The sequence below is a fragment of the Meriones unguiculatus genome, chromosome 2 (assembly GCF_030254825.1).
Source record: "Meriones unguiculatus strain TT.TT164.6M chromosome 2, Bangor_MerUng_6.1, whole genome shotgun sequence".
Lineage (NCBI taxonomy): Eukaryota > Metazoa > Chordata > Mammalia > Rodentia > Muridae > Meriones > Meriones unguiculatus.
Genome location: NC_083350.1, coordinates 94,921,609 through 94,943,610, shown reverse-complemented (window position 1 = coordinate 94,943,610; position 22,002 = coordinate 94,921,609). Strand labels below are relative to the sequence as shown.

The following is a 22,002-nucleotide window of genomic DNA, read 5'->3' as shown; positions in this document are numbered from 1 at the left end:
CATTATCTAATGTTCTGGGCCCCAATGTCTTGCACATGGACAAGCTACTACTTTGCTTTGAAGCCCCATGGTTCTGGCCCAGTAGAGCAGAATGTAGCCAACTGGCTGGTTCACTGGCTGACTTTTCCTTATGTGTGGCCAGGAGGAAGACATCCTTCGGTACCATGTGGTCCCAGGGGAGAAGCTCCTGAAGAATGATTTGCACAATGGCATGCACCGAGAGACCATGTTGGGGGTCTCCTACCTCCTCGCCTTCTTTCTCTACAATGACCAGGTACATTTTCAACAACCCTCAAGAGCAAGTGTCACCACTACTATCAACTGTCATCACCTCCATGCTGGCAGGGTACCTCTAGTACGTCTAAGCCTTATCAATAAGAAAGAGTTGTTTCTATTGAACCAGAAAGCAGGGGGTAAGCTACATAGTCAATCTCCCACTTGAGTGTCCTGTAACCAGCCTTCAGACAACCCATGTAGCCCTCCTGACTATGGTATTAGAGTCCCAGGAATAACAGGCACTCTTTCGCAATATACCACAAACCCAACAGATAGTCTTCAGTTTCTAAGATGGAAGGGAGATAATTTGCTCAAAATAACTTGTTTCTCAAAATAACTTGCAGGATGTGACACTGACTTCCAGAAGTCAGGAGTCTGATAATGTGCATAAACCCTCCCCACCCACCCCAACCCCAAAATAAAAAAAATTAACATTAATATTGCACAATCACAGGGATTCATCAACCACCACACAGGCATTGTGTGATCACCTTACACAAAGCCTAAGGAGATATATGATTAACATTCATAAAGAAGATTTCATGAAGCTAGTCATTATAGCTGTAGTATAAAATTCTGTTCAAATGCCATATTTTAAAACTGTATGAGAATTCAACCAGAAACAATATAATTCTAAAATAAGTCCTCCGATGAAAAACTTATTTAAAAATTATGTAAGAGTCAAAAGGGAGCCATGTATGTCATGTGCCTGTATCCTAGGATTACGGAGACAGTCTTGTGAGGTTTTCTGTTACTGTGATAAAACACCATGACCAAAAGTAACTTGGAGAAAGGGTTTATTTCACTTTATACTTTCAGGTGTAATAGTCAGTCACTGTGAGGCACAGTGAGGCAGGATCTGAAGCAGAGGCCATGAGGAGTGCTGCTTGCTGGCTTGCTTCTGCTTGCTCAGTTTGTTTGTTTTAATAAACCTGATGACCACCTGCCTGGGGATGGTATCACCCACAGTGGACTGGGCCCTCTCACATCAATCATCAACCAAGAAAATAACATATATACTTACCTACAGGCAAATCCTATAGAGGTTTTTGATTGATTAGGATTCTATCTTCCAGATGACCCTAGCTTATGTCAACTTGCTATAAAAACTAGGAAGCACAGAAGCTGAGGAAGAAGGATCACATGTTTGAGGCCATCCTTGAGTCATCTGAGTGTCCTGGTTTGAATGAGAACAGCCATCACAGACTCATATGTTTGGATGTTTGGTCCCAGTTAGTGGAACTGTTTAGGAAGGATTAGGAGGTGTGGCCTTGATAGGTGTGACAGTCGGCTTTAAAGTTTCAAAAGCTCACATCAGGCCCAGTCTCTCTCTCTCTCTCTTTCTCTCTCTCTCTCTCTCTCTCTCTCTCTCTGCTGCGTGTGGGTCAGGATGTACAGCTCTCAGCTTCTGCTCCAGTGCCATGCCTTTCTGCTTCCTTCCATGATGATCATGCGCCAACTCTCCAAACTGTAAGCAAACCCCAATCAAATGCTTCATTTTATAAGAGTTGGTCATGGTGTCTCTCCATAGCAATAGAACAACAAACTAAGACATTGAGCTACTTAGGAAGAGCTGCCAGGAAGAGATGCAGGGGGATAGCTGAAGAGTACAAGCACACTGCATTGGAATGAAAATAATTGTGCAATCTTAGCAGCAATATTATTTGATCCTTTAAAAATCTCTTCATTGATGCCAGCATTGAAATAAGTAAATTTTTATGTAAACTTTAAAAACTTTTATGTAAAAAAAAAAAAATCTAGCTAGATATTTTTTAAAGGGCTCTTTTACTTTCTTCATTACTTGGAGGATAATTTAATTCCAAACATTTTTCTCTGACTCCATATCAGTGTTCAGAATTTAGCTAAATTCATTTTTCCTTTTAAATAAATTTATTTGCCAGAAATAGCAATGATCTTGTTTTTAGAAAGCTTTCTTTCTGTTGTTATTTTTAGACTGTCTTCTTTATTTCATCAGGTAGAGATGAATACTCTAGTGCTATTAATTGAGCTATTTTCAGTGTCGTGATGTTCATTTTCTATTAGCCCAGAAATTTCCTGATTTAGAAAAAATTAGCACAATAGATTTGCCGTTACTTTCTCTGTTGAAATGAAATTAGAGGGAAAGTGCTTTCTAAGTAGCACTTTCTGAGTAGGTGTGTTTATATAAAATTTTCAGTGCAACCCATAATTCTCTAGCCATATCTCATAATGGAAATGATTCAAACTCTTTAAATGCCCAATTACGTAGGAACACATCAAATGTTCTGCTATCTGGGTATTCAAAAATAGCTCAACATCCTGAAAATCTTGAAAGCTGTGCTATAATCACCATTTGAGGCTAAATTATTTTTCTTCATGTTCTTCTCACTGCTCATTGACCTTGAAAGAGCAGTGCAGGATAACCTCATCTATCCCAACATCCAGACAATCACTTCACTGCCAGCCAATCATAAGAGACTATGGTATTTAGTAGCAATTTCAACAGGAAGAAGTATTGATGATGCTGTTTGATGTTGTTTTGTGGATCTTAAGTACTTACTGAAGATAAACAGTTTATATGCTCCAAAGAATAAGTTTCGTCCCTCTCCCAGTCTTACTGTCATTTAATCTTTCTAAGAGCAAATTAGCCAGCAGATAGAGCTATGATGAAAGGTTGCACTGTGTTCTCTGTGTCATTGTTAGGGGGGACACCCATACTTTGTACAGTTCAGATGAGCATGTCCATAAAGCCAGCTTGCCAATGGGCATGAGCTAAGGATCTTAAGCTAGTCATTTTTAAGCAAACATAAACCAATTAATTTGAGAGCTAGAGAATATCTTAATGATTACAACAATATTTTCCTTTCACAAAAAGGAGTGTTGAGGTTGAGGAAAGCAGTTGACCCAATATCACACAGCTTCATGGTATCAGATGCAGGACTATGACTCAGACTCCCCTCTTCCAGGCCAGAGCTCTGCCAACTGTGCTACTTTCCAGCCCCACTGGAATATCTCCTAGACTCTTGTCATTCTGAGGTATTGCCATAACTTACTCAGTGTAACTTAATCTTACAATAGTGGTGCCATTATTGTCCCACTTTCTGCATCTCCTTTAATACAACCTTAATAAAACTGTATCTGATTCTTTTGTTCACAGCTGTATGTAAATGAAGCTCCAATAAACTACACCAATATAGCCACTGACAAGGGAGTGATCCATGGTCTGGGCAAAGTTCTGGAAATTCAGAAGAATAGATGTGATAATAATGACACCATTGTGATGACAGTAAGTTATATCAAGGGCCAGTGATGAAAATATAGTGGGTGATGAGTTGTTTGTTTGTTTGTTTGTTTGTTTAAACATGGGGCCAGTAAGTAAACATGCTTGCCACAAAGCCCAACAACCTGAGTTCAGTCCCCAAGACCCAGCTGGTAAAAGGAGAAAAGTGAATTCTGCAAGTTGTCCTCCTCACATGTAGTTAAAATGTTTAAATAATAATAATTTTAAACTTACGAATTTTCTATTAAATTATCTCAGGTTAATTCAAAACACCCTCATTTATTATGAGTAAGTTTGTATCTCAGAAGCAAAGCACTTGCCTAAATGCATAAGGTCCTGGGTTTAATTCTGAGTGCTGAAAAAAAGAAAAAGAAAAAAAAGACTACTTAGTGAGCATCTGCAGTGTACAAAAAACAAAAACAAAAACCAAGGCTGTAGATTACAAAGTTGAGTATACACAATCAGGGGTCACTAGGCTTATCATCTCATGGGATGGACTGTAGCTAGCATGCCTGGTAAAGTTAGGTGGATGACTATGTTGAGCAGGACTCTGAAACCGTACCAGGGAGAGGTCCGTGGACAAGTATTGGCGAAGGCTGGAGACCAGGAGGAGAGTGTGGAAGTGTGTGGATCAGTGTGATCCACATGCAATAGTTCACACTTGTTACTGCGTGCTGAGAAACAGTGTGTTATCTCTTAGTAATGTAACAACTGCTGATGCTGGTGCATGCATGGCATCACTAAACATTTCATATGTTTTAACCCACATGATCCTCACAACACCTGAAAAAGTGAGGATTTACAGATGGGAAAGGTAGCCGCAGAGAGGTTTATTCACACGGTAGCAGGTGAATGGCAGAGGAGGGGTTCAAAGCTGGGCGGCCTGGCCCTAGAAACAGAGTCTCAACAGCGGAACTACACTGTCAGGCAGGTACCAACGGCCGGCCAGACCTTCTCCTGGTCTAGAAGGTGACACTCAAAAGTTTCTGCCATTCTCTTTTGTTCTTTGTGTGTGCTATTTCAGTGGAGTGTCCCAGATCTGCAGCCCTCAGCTGCACCATATTTTGTCAAAGCAGGCATTGTGTTCCACACATTGTTTGTCCCTATCTGACCCAGTTCATTAAACCAGGGTTCCAGCGCATCAGTAATTCTTTGGTGCTAAAGAACTCAATTTAAATGAGTACTGTCTTCCATGTTCTAAGAGATTATGAGATTCTGGTTACAGTTGTAGATGAAAGCAGTGTTCAAACATTCAAGACCTGGAGTAAAGAGCTTGTCTCAGGGAATATTAACAGAGACTGACCAGATGGTCTGCCCTAGTTTTCAGCTCTGTGTTCTAAAACCTGAAGCTCTTGGTTCTTCTTTGTGGCCTCTCTTTGCACTGAAATTAATAGCCTTGACATGTCATCTTTGTCTCTACACTTTTTACCAAGGGCAAGTGTGAGAAGTGTTCCCTACAAACAGTCTGCCCGCTCGGAACAAAACCCTTGGTAAGCACTCTTATCTTATTTCTTAAAACAAAACGAAACAAAAAATAAATAAAATAAAATCCCAGCCTCCAGATAACAGAAAGTCCAAATTGGTCCACAGGGGGGGGTGGGGGTGGGGTGGATGCCTGTGCTCTGCATACTTCCTTTTTAGTTTAGTGTTGTTTTTGTCAATGAAATTTATTCTTTGACAGTTCCATACATATATAAAAAATGCATTCTGATTAAACTCACTTCCACCCTCTTTTAGCTCCTTTCTACCTGTAAAAGCAACTTTTATTCACCTGATTTAATTGTCGCCTCCGAGGCTAACTGCCTCTGTCTGCTAACTTAGGCCTAGTCCTGGAAGCTTCTAGGCTCCATACAATCTAAACTAGGCCTAGAATGTTTTCAGCCTGAGACTTTCTGCTGAATAAACTCACCTTTTCTCTGAGATTTGACTTAAACTCCTCTCTAAGCTAGGTGATTCATCCTGGCTTCTCTCAGTTTCCGACTGAGTTGCTCAGTTCGGCCTCATACTAACTTTAGCAATATGTTCTAATCTTCTGGCTTCTTCTCATTTTCTGGCTCCTTCTCTTCTCTCTCTCTTTCTCTCTCTCTCTCTCTCTCTCTCTCTCTCTCTCTCTCTCTCTTTCTCTGTGCTGCTCCCTTAAGTAGCTTCCCTTTCCTACCTCTTATCATGAGAGTTTGGCATATCTTATTCTGTCAAATCTTTTTCTGATTCATCACTTTGTCTGCTACTCAATTAGACATTACTTTCAAACATGGATGCTTCCTTTTTACAAACTAAATTTATTGTCATTGTTTGGGATTAAAGGCATGTGCCACCATGCCTGAACCTAATCTTTTCTTTACCTGAAACTTGCTCTATACCAAGCTGGCCTTGAACTCAGAGAACTGCTTGCCTCTCTCCTGGGATTAAAGCGCCAACCTATCTGCCCAACCTATCTGTAATTCCAGACAGATCACATAGACCTAGAAGGTCTTTGGATGTGATCTCTTGCCAGAGCAGCCATGTTCTACATTAAAATTCCTCTATACCCACCCCTGTCAACCCACACATACAGAGATCCTTTCCCCACATTCATGTCTTCTGCTTTGTGCCCCACTGAGTTTAACCAGGGCTATTAATGTGACCACAAATATGGGGCTATTCTCAGAGCTGGATCAGCAGTAGAGACACAACTGAAGACAGTGACACCCAGCCCCATCCATCAGTAGTTTCCTTGAGAGGGAGGGTTAGGACTCCATGGCCTCCTCCCCTATCTTTGACTGGCAGTGGACAGGCCCAGTCTTGTGTAGGCCCAGTGCAAGCGACCACCACTGCTGTGCACTGATGATTGCAATGGCTGTGTCATGCCCAGAAAACACTTTTTGATGGCCCTCTTCTCCATGTTGGTATGCATTTTCAGAGCATTAAATGCAGTGTTTGAGGGATTAAGGGACATTTAATTAATAAGTAAAATAGAAATGGGCCCATAAAGCAACATGTAATACAAAAAGTATCTTTTCACCTTCTGTACTTTTTATGCTAACCTGTTAAAGACAGGAGCAAGATACTACTCTATCTGTGAAAACAGGCTCCATGACTCAAGGAATAACCAGTTGATACACTTCACCTACCAGGTTTCCTTGTATAATTGAGTCCAACTGACCTTCTCAAAGAAACAGATATAAATATAGAAAAGTAAGCACATATTTAAATTAATTACCAATCTGTTTGTTATAGCTTATTTTTATACAAAAGCTACTTCTGTTACTATTACAAAGAATAATAAGCAATGGGTGCTTCCATAACATAGTGATAATGATTCATGATAAACAGTGAACATGGAATCTCTCACTTGGGTTTGAAGTTGATATTGTATATTATAAGTTTTTGTGAGCAAATAATTCTTTTTCAGATGTGGGAGACTATAAATCAATAAAAAAATAAAGCTTAAGTTTAATACAGGGCTGGAAGGATAATTTTATCTGGTTTATTTTTTTCAATTCTTCTAAAATTGATTTAGACTTCTAGAGAAACATTCTGCTTAGAGAGCACTTCACAGTATGGATTCAGGTTTTCCACTGGGTTTGCAAAAAGCAGCTCTGTGGGGGTTGGCTTTCTTTCTTATATTTATAGTTGTGAGCCTAGTCTTTAATGGCTGAGCCATCTCTCCAGCCCTTGGCTTTCATTCTTGCTTGTGCAGTAGCACCACAACCCTCCCTTTCCAGAATATGTTAGAGAAAAAAGTGTCACCCTGTAGAAATAAGATATTAGTAGAAACTCTTTCTATTTCCCACCCTATCTCCCAAATAAACGATGCAGAGACCTAGGAGAAGTATTCAACAAGCTTTAAGCTCTATAACTGGGCAGATAGCCATCTATTCTAACCCAAATATGTGAGTCAGCTACCTCTGAACCATTTTACTTGCCATAGCCGTCTTACCTTGACCTTCTGCTGTAACCCTCTATTCTCAAGGCGAATGCTTCCTCCTTCTCATGGTGACTTCTCCTTCTTCCTCCTCCTCCTGCTCTCCCTTCTCTCTACCTGAGACCCCCAGACTGTGAATACAAATCCCACCTGCTGTCTCCTCTGCTCAGTCATTGGCTCATATGCTTCTTTTTTAACCAATCAGAGATAATTAGGGAGCAACTTTTATGCAACATTGAGACCAAAGATTCTTCATAGAAGTAACAATGCCCATATCTGGACTGCAAACAGATCTTGGTGCACAGAAATCAGCATCTCAGTACACACTGCACAAGACCATCCCCCGACATCACCCACTTCCTCACCTACAGAAACTGGGAAACTTTCTTCCCAACTAAAGGTATAACAAAATCCTTATGATTCCACAGGTTGAGAAAAGGAAATGCATCTATACCATATACTTCATGGGGAAACGGTCCGTATTCATTGGGTGCCAGACAAAATGTGTGAAAACCATCATTGTGAGTATGAGCTGGACTTCCTGATGGAGTTCATTGTACAGCAGATTTCTCAGAATGCTCTGCCAGATGGTCTTCCTTCCCTGGCTCCTCATCGTCCTCATTGTTGTCACCCAGAGTAGGACTGGGTACAAGAAAATGTAGGAAAGCCTGTAAATCAGAAAACCAAAGCACTCGGTTGAGGAAGGAAGAAATTGGGGTGTGGAAGATGAAGGGGATGACCCTGGTCTCACAACCCATGCATGTGCAATTAAACTTAACTGCATTAATTAGTAGCTAAATGTAACCAAGAGGCAAAGGAAGTGGTCACCGAGGGAAGGGGCACATGTTCATTCAGAAAGTGGAACCCAGGATCTCTGAATGTCACTTTAAATTTTTCTGGAAAATTCCTTATAACTGACTGTCCTGCTTCTTCCCCAAGGGATGAAACCTCCTCTTTGAAGGGGTTAGGGTTTATGCTGCAGAGCCTGGGTCTGAAGAAAGTTTTAATGCACTGAAGAATAAAGTCAGACAAAGCTAAACAGACCTCCTGGGGCTTCCCTGAGCTACAGAAGGCTCTCATAAAATGATGAAGTATCCACTCCTTCCAGGGATGAAACAGCATCCAGGAGGAGGGGCCCCAGTCTGGGGTGCTGGAGGCTTGTTTGTCTCCCCACCCCTCCAGTATTGTCTGTGTTCTTTTTTGCTGCTTGGAGCTGTCAGGAGCACCAGCCTATAATCCCAATGCTCAGAAAGTAGATGATCAGGTGTTCAAGGCAGCATCAGCTCAATGAGACCCTGTTCCTACCACAGCAGTAACAACTTGACAACAGTAAAGTTTGTCAAGCTGGCCCAAGCTGGGCTCACACTGGCCACCCTCCTGTGTACTAGGATTACAGGCCTGCACTATCCAGGCTTCCTTTGGCTTGTTCTACCTGCCTTCCCTCCATGGCATTCTTCATGTCTTCTCTTTTGATCTTCCCTCCTCCCTGCTGCAGGGCGGCAAGTGACCTGGGAAATTCCTGAGCCTCACTCAGCCCTCGGAGGTCTCTGTCCCCTGTCCGTTAGAAACCCTGGAGTCTAAGAAACAGGCAGGGTCACACAGAGTCCAAGATTCCCCAAAGCAGAAGGTAGACATGAACTCCATGTTTTGTCTCGTTTCAGACGAGAGCATGCTGTGCTGGCTTCTTTGGCCCGCAATGCCAAGCGTGCCCTGGGAAAGGTCAGAACGTGTGCTCCGGGAATGGCTTCTGTCTGGACGGTGTGAATGGCACTGGCACGTGCGAGTGTGGGCAGGGCTTCAATGGGACAGCCTGCGAGACCTGCACGGAGGGCAGGTACAGCATCCACTGCGACCAAGGTAAGCATCGCTCCGCCCGCCGCAGGGATCCATCAGGCGAAAGACGCTCTGTGAGCCGTGGGAAACTGAGGCAGGGAGATTGCCCTTAGTCTGAGACCAGTGGGGCTATAGAGGGAATCACTGGTTTTTGTTTGTTTTGTTTGTTTGTTTGATCCTGTTATTTCCTTTGCATAGCACAGTGTTCCAAAACATTTCCAGTCATTGACCTGGATGTAGCCACCCACCTCCAATCTGTTTGCTGATATTTCCAGCCCAAGTCTGTCTCTCAGTTTGCCTGTATGTGCTAATCACTGTGATTAAACTTTCATTGCAGATGCTGCTCAGTAGTCAGTGGGAGAAAAAGGCAGATCTATCCTAATGACTCACTTAATCCCAATCTGGAATTTTACCCGAATTGGAGCTGTTGTGCCCATTTTACAAATATGTACCTCTCTTGATCCCAAAGCCTGGCTCTTAAATCAATGACCTCTTTGGGAAGGTCATTCCTTGATCCACCAAGAGCAAGCAAGGTGCTTTGATGTTTAATCAGTTTGAGGTACTTCCTCTTTGAATGCCCACACCCCTGCTTCCTTGTAACCAGGAACTCCTGCTCCTGCTGGGATTAGAAAGCGGATCTTCAAAAAAAAATAAAATAAAAATAAAAAAGAAAGAAAGAAAGAAAGAAAGAAAGAAAGAAAGAAAGAAAGAAAGAAAGAAAGAAAGAAAGAAAGAGGATCTTCCATCCAGCTGGTCTAAACCCTCAACTCAGCTCTCATTGTTTTCTCACCAGCCCATCTAAGCCAGACGAAACTAGTACACAAATGAAAGGCTGAATTTTTGCCATGTAATGTAACATTGAAGTTAGAGTGTGGATTTCTTCTTCTATGTTGTTTGGAAGACTTGCTTCTATTTATGCAACACTTCCTGACCTAGGGTCTGTGGATGACTCCGTGAGGTCCAAAGCTGAAGGCTTTTTTTTTTGAAGAGTGGTACGCATAGCTTTCACCAAGTTCCTATTCATTCATTTACTCATTCATTATTTTACAAGTCCATAAACACTTACCTATAATGTTCCTTCTTCGAGGTTCCCCCCATTATCCTGCTCTCTTCTCCTCACACTCCCACTGAACTTCTTTTTCCCAAGTCTACCTCCTAATTTTTATGTCTACTTTTTATGAACTAGTGTATTTAGTTAGGGTTGAGTTGCAAGAGCATGGGTCAATGTGTATTTACTTGAGCAAGGGCAATGTGCTGGTAGCAACACTGCTGAGGAAGATGACCCCACCTCTGCCTGCAACCTTTAACCCCTTCCCTAGCCGTGGACTGTTGATGAGCCCAGTGTCATTCGGGTCTCGTACAGGTGGCAGAGGCTGAACCTTGAACTACAATAGTGCTGGTATGAGTCCTTAGGCGCAAAATAACCATGTCACACCTAGAAGGCAGCACTTGACAGCACTCCTTCACATCTTCCATCTCTTAGGTTCTCTTGACTCCCTCTTCCACAGTGTTCCCTGAGCCTTAGAGGGGAATCTTAGATACATTTCTATTGCTGTAACAAAACACCATGGCCAAGACAACTTATGAAAGAGAGTATGGGCTCTTGAAACCCTAAAGCCCAACCCCCAATGACATACCTTCAACAAATCCCCACCTCCTAATCCTTCTCAAACAGTTCCACCAACGGAGGGGGTGACAACACCACACATTGGAATATATGAGCTTAGGAGGACCATTCTCATTGAAACCACCACAAGCTGTGATAGAAATGTACTGTACAGGGCTGAGCACTCAGCAGTCACCTGTCCTCAGCACTTTAGCCAATTATGAGCCTCTACATCAACCAATTAACTAATTCCAACTGTAAATAAGTAAACGAGTGCTCTCTGGCCAAGGCTGAGAGCAGCGCTAATCCAGGAATACACACAGAAATGTTTTGCTCGATGTTGATATCGTGTCCATTTAGCAAAATAGCAGTAATAAATTCCCCTCTCGAAGCCAGGCGTGTTGCATGCCTGCTGTAATCCCAGCACTCAGGGAGGCAGAGGCAGGCGGATCTCTGTGAATTCGAGGCCAGCCTGGGCTACAAAGCAAGTCCAGGACAGCCAAGGCTACACAGAGAAACCCTGTCTCAAAAAAAAAAAAAAAAAAAAAAAAGATCAGGTTTACAGGACCGTGCATGAGCTTCTCTTGTGGAACAGACCTAAAATCCAATCCGAAATGTGTTGGTTCCCGTTTAGTAATGGACAGTGCTGCACTAACGGTCACATCTTGCCTGGCATGGCAAGAACGCGGATAGTTCTGGTAGCCCTCGCCGCCTCCCTGATCAGCAGCTGGCAGGGAGGCACTCCACACCTGGCTCCGGCGTTTTTGTTTAACACCCACGGCTTTTAGGAGTGGCATTGTCCACACTTCTTTTTTTAAGACATTTTTATTTAATTGTTTTGTTTTAGTTTTTTTTTTCTTTCTTTCTTTCTTTTTTTTTTTTTTTTTTTTAGCTATTTATTTATTTTACGTACACCTGCAGGCCAGAAGAGAGCATTCGATCACATTATAGATGGTTGTGAGCCACCATGTGGTTTCAGGACCTCTGGAAGAGCAGCCAGTGCTCTTAACCTCTGAGCTGTCTCTCCAGCTCCCACACTTCTTTTTTAAATAGTATTCTTTAATTTGCTTATGACATAATTGACTTTCCTATTTTTCATATTTTCATCAAACTCGTTTTGTTTTGTTTTGTTTTGTTTTGTTTTGTTTTGTTTTGTTTTTGAGACAGGGTTTGTCTCTGTAGCCCTGGCTGTCCTGGAAATATCTCTGTAGACCCAGGCTGGCCTCAAACTCTCAGAGATCCATCTGCCTCTGCCTCCCAAGTGCTGTGATTAAAGGTATGTGTCACCACCACTGGATGAACTATTTTTTTTAATTCTTGTCTTTATTGAACACTTACTATATGCTTGATGATACGTTGTCCCTTAACATTTTGTGCATGCCATCTGACTTATAATAATGCCACTATGTCTTCCATATTAAGCTTAATGAATTCTTACATGTCTACCCATAAGTCATAATTCAACTGAAGGCAGGAGACACCTTGACCCCTCAGCTTCCACCACATTCTAAAGGAGATTCAAGGTCCTGCTCTACAAAGAGCGACTATCAGGTCTGTGTCTTTGGAGAAGGCAGAGCAAAGTGATTTCTACAAACCTGATATTAAATAGACAGTTTTTTGAGATAAGGTCTCACTATTAAGGTCTCACTGTTTGCCTGGATCTCATATGTCTTCCAGGCTCTCCTTAAACTTATAGATATCACCTATCTCTGTCTCCCAAGTGTTGGGATTAGGTGTGTACCACCATGCCCAGCTTTGAAGTCTACTCTAAGGATCCTATGTGATCCTGGATTCTCAGATGACCTTGGCTGAGGATAATTTGGCACTGAGTCACATTCCCATACAATCTCAGAACTGTGGCATGAACTGCTTCATTGAAATATGGCCTGTTTCACCTGGTAACCTGCATTCCTATGTCCTGTGACCCCAGACCCACAGAAAAGACCCTGCTCAGAGACTGGGGTGCAGAGAAGGACACCCAGTAAATGGTAAAGGAAATATTGAACATGAGTCTAGTCATTTTCAAATGTTTTCCTGCTTAGAATGCTCTTGTGTCCATGGGAGATGTAACCAAGGACCCTCAGGAGATGGATCCTGTGACTGTGACGTTGGCTGGCGAGGAGTGAAATGCGACAGCAGTAAGAGTTTTTCTTATCAGTCTCCAGTCCTTAACCCAGCTGCTCAGAAAACACGTGTTTTCCTTTCTTGTAAATGCTGTTTTTATTTCCTCTTATGATGGGAATGAGATGAGAGCCATACCCAATTTTTATGAATATGCATCTTGGGCTGATCCCGAGCATTTCTTTCTCTGTTCTAGCTATTCCTAAGCCTAGGCCTGGAAGCTTCTAGCCTCCAAACAAGCTAATCTTTTGCAAACCTGGACCTTCAAGGCTTCAGCTTCCAGCCTCCATCTGCTAATGTAGGCCTAAAATGTTTCAGCCTCTGAGACTTACTGCTTAATAAACTCACCTTGAGAGCTTTCTGAACTCTTGCTGGCTGGTTCAACTCAGGTATTCTGGCCTAAACTCCTCTCCAAGTTGACTGATTTAACCTAGCTTCTATCTTGTCTTCTGCCTGAATTGCTATGCTTGGCCTCAAACAAACTCTGACAATATGTTCTAATCTTCTGGCTCCTTCTCTTTCTCTTCTCATTCTCTGGCTCTGCAACCTGTCTGTAAAACCAGTAAAACTCCCTGCTACACACACAGCTCACACTACACTAGTACTACTTTTTGTTTGTTTATTTGTTTGTTTGTTTGTTTGAGACTGGGTTTCCCTTTGTAGCCTTGGCTGTCCTGAACTTACTTTGTAGACCAGGCTGGCCTGGAACTCACAGAGCTCTGCCTGCTTAAGCCTCCAGAGTTCTGGGATTAAAGGTGTGCACAGCCATGCCCAGCCCAGTTGTACTACTTTTACTACTAGTAAAAAACTCTTCTTCTTTCTCCCCGAACTGTTCTTAAATAGCCTCGCTTTCTTCTCCTATTCTCGCCAGTGCTGGGAGTATTCGATCTCTGACTCATTCTGTCCAATCTTTCTCTGATTCATCACTTTGTCTGCCCCTCACTTAGACATCACTTTCAAACATGACTGCTTCCTTCTATAAACTAATCTTACTTTCACTGTTTGGGATTAAAGATGTGTACTAAGGACATGTCTATATTCCAGCCAGATCATGTAGACATGGAAGGTCTTTAGATGTCATAGCCCTTACCAGAGCAGCTGTGTTGCTTCATCAAAATTCCTCTACACTTTCTAAAGTAGAAATGATGCCATTAGTACTTCTCCTGATGAAAAACATAACTCTTTGCAGCAAAAAGTTTATAGATAAGGAAAACCACAAGAAAGAAATCAAGTTACTCATGTGGCCAGTGCTGGAAAACCATATTAGTGATATTCTGTGTGATTTAGTATAGAGCAGTGGGGGGTGGGGAGAATCAGGCTACTTCTTTATAACCTCCTTTTTCACTCCCCAGTAAACAGTGGGCATTTTTCCTCCATGTGGATGCATCTAAGTCAACATCATTAATAACATTATCATATACCAAACAATTTTGTGCGTGTTTGCTGCAGTGCTGGTGATTGAATGGCTGCTTCGTGCATGGCAGAAAGGCAAGCCATCTCACAAAGTTTCACACTCTCCCTAACTACACTTTCTAAAACCAATTTTATGCTACCATAAACAAGGCCACGATGAGAGCTTTTCCTGTGCATCTTTCTGTATTTGTCTTGTGTTCATGTATCCAGCTCCATTTAGGAGCTGGTGTTCTCAAGAAGGGTTTTGCTGCCTGTTGCCCAATGGTCCAGTAGCAGTGTATTACTCTCCCAGCCTTCGGGTCTGATGGAAAGGCTCGTTTGCTCCAGTCTCACGTATATTGATGTTTCCAGTTGAGAAAGGGATAGCTTCAAAGACACCAGAAATCTGCATACAGTTAGGGATGCAGGGTGTGATGCAGGGTGTGAGAACAGAGGCAAAGAAACAAGCTGAATGAGGCCAAAGGGGCCGGCGGGAGCCAGATCACTAAAATACAGACACATTGGCTTCCCAACTCAAGCTAGCAGGGAGCCATTGAAGAGTTTTAAACATGGTTGCAATGATATCTTATTTGTATTCAAGAGAAATCAATAGGCACCGAATTGAAGAGCAAGACCCTGAAGCCAGCACCAGAGACCTTATTGTCCCTTCTGAGGCAGCAACTGGAAAGAAGGTCATAGGTACCCACCAACCCAGTGGGGCTCCAATATAGTTTGTCTGAGGGGCTGTCATCACCAAAACTCCAGGAGAAAGCTAAATCCAGAAGGAGGCAGAGCTATTAAAAACACCAAAATAGGGCACCAGAAGGATTCCAGACCTAGGGAACATCCCAGAGCAAGCATCAGGTGTTGGGGTACAGAATCAGGGTTCAGACAGTATGGAAGAGGACCACAAAGAATAGTGATGGTCCCACAAGCAGGGAGATATCCCGAGTAAATTCCTAGAATAAATGTAGCACCTCACCGCTCACTGGCCCTTTATGCTTCTAAGAGCACACTGTGTAAGAAACCAACCTCATTTAAAGGGATAGGGAGCCGCCTGGAAGCTGTGGCAACTTTCCAGGAGACCATTAGTGTAATTCCTAAATGAGGCAGCAGCAGAACATTGGACAGTGGAGGCCCCTGGGGATCAAATGAAGCAGAGACTAGGAGATGCAGGAGATGTTGAGGGGGCTGCCCAGACCATGACTCAGGCAGCAGCATGGATGGTGTCAGTCATGGAAGAGGATACCTATACCATGAAGCCTAGAAACTACCCTTTGCTCTTTAATGTCCCCTTTCACTAACATCTCTGAATACTCTTCTTATCCATATCTCTGGAAGCTGTCTCTTCCACCTGTACCCTGCTAATGTTATAAAGAGAGAAAATCCCAGTGGTTCGAGTTTACCAATAAAGACTCAGGAGCCAGATGCTGAGGTAAAAACCTGCTAGCTCAGAAAGACAGAGAAAGCACCCAGCTGACCTTCCTCCTCAGCCAACATCCCAGAAGAAAAAAGCACCTTCTCCTTCTCCACAGTGTCTTAAATACCTTTCAACTCAATGTCCCTCCTTTCTACTTCCTGTGCATCCCTCTATCTGTGCTTCAGACTTCCTCTCACTCTCTATGGTTTTTTCAATGTTCACTTCCTGTCAATCTGGTTGCTTGCTCTGCCTCTTGACCTGGGGTTAACTTTATTTAATCCTGTGTACAGAAAGATCTAGGGTTAAAGGTGTGTGTTAGGGCTGAGCCACACCACAAGTACTTGATTACGGGATCAAAAACTGAGCCATACCACTGTTAGATACAGGTTTTTTACAGTTCACAGTCTCAGAGATCAAATATCCTACAACACCCTGCCACCAGAAGCTTTGTGATCCAGTTCTTTACCTTCCATCTGAGGTCCCATCCTTTTCCTTTCTGTGTGGCACCCAACTTCAAGAAAGACCTTTCTAAAACAGAAATGAAAGCGATAACATTTTTCACCCATTCCATCCCCAGGACTTGGCAACTTGCTATGGCTTTTCATCACCTAAAAACAAGGTTCAGAGTCTGTCGTCCAAAGTGTGTGTTCTTCACAAGGAGCTTCCTCTCTAAGAGACACCTCCTTAATGCATTTGGCCTTCAGATTTGTCTCTGAGCTCCCTGGTAGCCAACAAGGAAATTGTTTACACAGTAACAAGGATTTACATAGTTGTGAATAGGAACTCAGTCTTTTTTCCTACCACTAGGGACTAAAGCAAGAATTCACAGCAACTGGTCTGGTCTTTTTCAGAGATCACGGAAGACAACTGCAATGGGACCTGCCACACCAGTGCCAAGTAGGTGTCCTCTGACCTCTAGGGACAAAACAAAGTCGGTAGTTCTCACCTCAAGCCCTACCCCGGGGGAAGTGTTTTTACATCCTTTAAGAGAATACATCTAAAGAAGAAACAGAATATCTCTGAAGAAATCACCATTGGTTGGCCAGATGCAGCATGGTCAACAATCAGCCAGTGACTTGCCTAGCACTCTGACAAGAATGCCAAGTGTCACCCCAGCCCATAACCACAAGGGCTCTTTCATGAAGGGGGCATCAGTTTCACTAAACCTTGCCCGCATCCGCAGCCCAACCTAATGCATCTTCTGATTCCTAGCTGCTATAGAGCGCTTCCTTCTATAAATTAATGAAAAGCTTAGTAGCTGGAGTTAGACCTGAACTCACCTTCATCCTCCATCACTCTCACTCATCATGTGACCTGGGGTCAGGTCTTTACTCCCTCCTAGCCTCAGTTTCTTCACTTAGAAATGGCAATAAGAATTACACTGACTCTCAGAGGCTGTTGCCTTACCTGTGGACGACATGAATAAGCCCAAAAGCTCAGGGAAGCCTATGGGTAGTGCTGTGAAGATGAGTGACTGCCCTTCCTATGTATGCTGTGTGGTTTAGCTGGACTGGCTGTCATTGTCACTGGCTGTGGTGGGATCATTCCAGGAACCAACTGTCCCCTCAACCCGTAGACAGAGCCTCTGAGAGCTGTGCCGAGTTGGGGGCTGGATGCTGGGCTGAAAGGGGGATAAACCAGAGGTGGAACATTGTGTTTCTCTGAAAATGCCATTTGCCCTTTCCTACTGCAGCTGCCTTCTCGATCCAGATGGCAAAGCCTCGTGCAAATGTGCGGCAGGATTCCAAGGGAATGGAACCGTCTGTACAGGCAGGTGGTGAGGGGATCTGCTAAGGGCTTGCGTGGGCTGAGAGGTCTGACTGGGCCTCAGGAGCTGGTGCCAGCCACTGCTGGTGGCTTATGTGACACCGAGCAGCTGTCGGGGCCTAGGGACAGAAGCCAGCTCTGCATGGCTGGGGCATGTTGGTCTAGGATAGGCAGGCAATTGCACCTGTTTTTACACACAACCACACTGGGCTGAGCAGTGGTACACAAACCTGAGAGTGATTAGCTCTGCCTCCTGGCTTTAAAAGCTGAGGATTTGATCAGCCAAGTCTGTGGCTAACTCATCAGGCCTCAAGAATGGGCTGTTAAATGGTTTGGTTCTTCCTCTTGCCAGATTTTAGAGCTTTTGCATGGGTATTTAACTATCCTGAGCCCCTCAGTTCATTTGTAAAGTAAGCATAAAGCACCTTCCTTGCAGAGTGCTAGTAGGATAAAATGGCCTCTCTGAGTAAAATGGCAGAATAGGGCAGAGGTCAGAGGAGAGGTCCTTGCCTCAACCTCAGATGCTAAGTTTGCTCTGAAATACAGTCTGTGTTACTTCAGGAATATTGCTTGATGGTGCCTCTCACCATTTGCTCCTCTGCAAGTTGGGCATGGTAAGAGAATCATTTACATTGGGCAGTCATATATGATCCAGATCATGCTTTTGAAGTGCTAAGAAATTCTTAGGGTACATGACACATATTTAGAACTAGAAAAGAAGAAACTTAATGATCTTTCAGTTGCCTGGCACCAGGACAAATGCTGCTCTCAGCCTTAATCACAGAAACTTCTCTTTGCAATAAACGAAGGTGACGGCAGAGGGGAGGTACACAGTCTGATAGTAAAAACAGTGATTTTTTTTTCTTGCCCTCTGTCTTAGCCAGGTTACTATTGTGGTGATGAAACACCATGGCCAAAACAACTTGGGGGCAAAAGAGTTTGTTTGCCATCTGCTTCCATCCCAAACACTTCATCGTTGAAAGTCAAGACAAGAATTCAAATGCAGGAACCTGGAGGCAGCAGCTGATGCAGAGGCCATGGAGGGATAGCGCTTACTGGCTTGCTCATCATGGCTTGCTCAGCCTGCTTTCCTGTAGAGCCCAGGACCCACCATGGGCCGGATCCCCCCCATCAATCTTTTACTAAGAACATGCTCTACAGGCTTGCCTACAGCCTAATCTTAGGGAGATGTTTTCCCAGTCGAGGTTCCCGCCTCTCCGATGACTATAGCTTTTGCCAAGTTGACATAAAACCAGCCTGCGCACTCTCCATGTTGGTCACATTAATCCAGTGCATGCTGGAGCTGTGCTAAAGTCTTCTTTTTATCAATGGCTCGCTATGCTTTGCTTTGCTTTGTTTTGTTTTTAATGTCTCCTCTTGTCTCTCCTCTTCTGCTTTGTGTCATCCCTTTCTTCCTTAGCCATCAATGCCTGTGAGATCAGCAATGGAGGATGCTCTGCCAAGGCTCACTGTAAAAGAACCACCCCAGGAAATCGGGTGTGTGTGTGCAAGGAGGGCTATACAGGCGACGGCATTGTGTGCCTCGGTAGGTGACCTCCCCTTGTCCATCTAGTGGAAATGGTATCAGTGGGAGCCCTGTGAAACATTCTGGTGAGCTCTCATTGTTAGGCCTGCTGCTGGTACCGTAATAATACGGTATGCCTTGGCAGGAAAGCCTGAGGGTATGGGAATGAGTGATGTACCCACAGGGGTGTAAATTTGTGTGATTAAAAAAAAAAATCCTTTGAATGGAAGAAGGAGAGACATTTTATTTAAAAATTCTGGAGGTGACTGAAGTTTTGGGCTTTAGTTGACTTACAATGTTTCTCATCTTTGCTGTAAAAAATTGCAAAAGACTCGGGGGAGGGAAGATGAGGAAACCGTACCCTGGCCTACCAGGAAGGCGGAAGAGGCATGAAGTCCTCTCCCTTCTGGGGCTCCTTGCATGCTAGGGTGAAGGTCAGCTTTCCCTTCTCTCATGGCAGGCGTGGGCTGTACTGGCCTGAACTTCTGACCCACCATAAGATTCTATAGAGACAGGGAATCAAACTTTTCTACATTGCTCCATTTTATTATATATCAGTTTTCTTAAATATTTAATTCTTTTGGTACTTTTAACACAAATAGTGTTTTATGATACTCAGTGTTTATACTTACCGGTGTGACAGAATAATTCCTTGAGAGTACATGTAGCTCCGAAGCATTCTCTGCTGACAGCACACAGCTCTGCTCTACAGGCCCGCCTGAGCAAGCTGGCTGAATCTTCACTCACAAAGCTAATGAGAATCACGTGCCCATGACCTGAATCTGCTCACTGACAGTCTACCACACACTTGTTCCCCTTGTATATTTTCACATTTTTCCTTAGTCATTTCAGACTAAGCTATGTGAGTCATGTTGTATTTGTCCCTAATAACTGAGTATGAATCTCCTAAGAATAAGGACAACTTGTTATATAACCATGCACAGTTCTTTACTTCAGTAAATTGATTCACCATAACTCCTTTCCCAATTATAGTCACATTCCAATTCCAGCAATTGCCCCAGTATTTCTCTAGTACGGGGGTCTTTGGAGGACTGGACGTTGTGTTTAGTGTCTTAGCTCTTTGGTCTGTTTCTTTGATAGTGTGTCTCTTATTGGGGGGTTGAGAGGTTTTTATGTTTTTGTTTTCTTTTTTATTTTATTTTTTTTCTTTATTCACTTTGTATCTCCCCCCCGTGATTCCCTCCCTCCTCCCATCCCAACCTTCACTTCCTCCACCCTCTGCATGCATGCCCCTCCCCAAGTCCACTGATAGGGGAGGTCTTCTTTTCCTTCCTTCTGATCCTAGTCAATTAGGTCTCATCAGGAGTGGCTGCATTGTCTTCTTCTGTGGCCTGGTAATGCTGCTTCCCCCTCAGGGGGAGGTAATTAAAGAGCAGGCCAATCAGTTCATGTCAGAGACAGTCCCTGTTCCTATTACAATGGAACCCACTTGGATACTGAAATGCCATGGGCTACATCTGTGCAGAGGTCTTAGGTTATCTCCCTGCATAGTCCTTGGTTGGAGTATCAGTCTCAGGAAAAACCCCTGTGCTCAGATTTTTTGGTTCTGTTGCTCTCCTTGTGGAGTTCCTGTCCTCTCCAGATCTTACTGTTTCCCACATATTTCATAAGATTCCATGCACTCTGCCCAAAGGTTGCCCATAAGTCTCAGCATCTGCATTGATAGTCTGCAGGGGAGAACTTTTCAGAGGTCCTCTGTGTCAGGCTCCTGACTTGTTCCCTCTTTTCTCCTTCTTCTGATGTCCAGCCTCTTTGCCTTTCTGGATAGGAATTGAGCATTTTAGCAAGAGTCCTCCCTCTTGATTAGTTTCTTTAGGTGTACAGATTTTAGTAGGTTTATCCTATATTATATGTCTATATGAGTGAGTATATACCGTGTGCATCCCTCTGCTTCTAGGATAGCTCACTCAGGGTGATCTTTTCCAGATCCCACCATTTACCTGCAAATTTCATGATTTCCTTGTTTTTTATTGCTGAGTAATATTCCATTGTGTAGATATACCACAATTTGTGCATCCATTCCTCAACTGAGGGACATCTGAGCTGTTTCCAGCTTCTGGCTGTTACAAATAAGGCTGCTACAAACGTGGTTGAGCAAATGTCCTTATTGTGTACTTGAGCCCCCTTTGGATATATGCCTAGGAGTGGTTTGGCTGGATCTTGAGGAAGCGCTATTCCTAGTTGTCTGAGAAAGCGCCAGATTGCTTTCCAGAGTGATTGTACAAGTTTACATTCCCACCAGCAGTGGAGGAGGGTTCTCCTTTCTCCACAATTTCTCCAGCATGTGTTGTCTCCTGAGTTTTTGATCTTGGCCATTCTAATGGGTGTAAGGTGAAATCTTAGGGTCGTTTTGATTTGCATTTCCCTGATGGCTAATGAGGTTGAGCATTTCTTTAAATGTTTCTCTGCCATTCGATATTCCTCTGCAGAGAATTCTCTGTTTAGCTCTGTTCCCCATTTTTTAAGTGGATTACTTGATTTTTTGTTGTTTAACTTCTTTAGTTCTTTATATATACTGGATATTAGTCCTCTGTCAGACATAGGGTTGGTAAAGATCCTTTCCCAATCTGTAGGCTGTCGTTTTGTTCTGAGGACAGTGTCCTTTGCTTTACAGAAGCTTTTCGGTTTCATGAGGTCCCATTTATTGATTGTTGTGCTTAGAGCCTGTGCTGTTGGAGAGTTTTTTAATTAATGGATTCCACTTGTATTTTCCAGACTGGAATGTGACAAAAATGATGTTGCATACTTAGCAGAATGTCACAGGTCTCAGGGTTTCCACCCAGCCCTTATGTCTGATGTGACTTGTGACTACTAAGTCAGCGTGCTGAATTATGCCCACATAGTCATTTCCCCCTCTGCTGCTGTTAAACAATCAATG

At 43.3% G+C, this 22,002-nt stretch overlaps 1 protein-coding gene across 3 annotated transcripts in view; it reads left to right on the top strand.

Annotated features, from left to right (window-relative positions):
- The window catches only part of Stab2 (stabilin 2), a 169,786-nt gene that overhangs the window by 105,054 nt on the left and 42,730 nt on the right, over window positions 1-22,002 (top strand). For all 3 annotated transcript variants that reach the window (XM_060377857.1, XM_060377858.1, XM_060377856.1), the window contains 9 exons: window positions 143-274; window positions 3,413-3,541; window positions 4,969-5,025; window positions 7,868-7,960; window positions 9,101-9,296; window positions 12,921-13,016; window positions 16,663-16,708; window positions 17,505-17,581; window positions 18,999-19,124. In XM_060377857.1, the coding sequence (XP_060233840.1) occupies window positions 143-274; window positions 3,413-3,541; window positions 4,969-5,025; window positions 7,868-7,960; window positions 9,101-9,296; window positions 12,921-13,016; window positions 16,663-16,708; window positions 17,505-17,581; window positions 18,999-19,124 (952 nt within the window). The remainder of the gene's footprint in view (window positions 1-142; window positions 275-3,412; window positions 3,542-4,968; window positions 5,026-7,867; window positions 7,961-9,100; window positions 9,297-12,920; window positions 13,017-16,662; window positions 16,709-17,504; window positions 17,582-18,998; window positions 19,125-22,002) is intronic.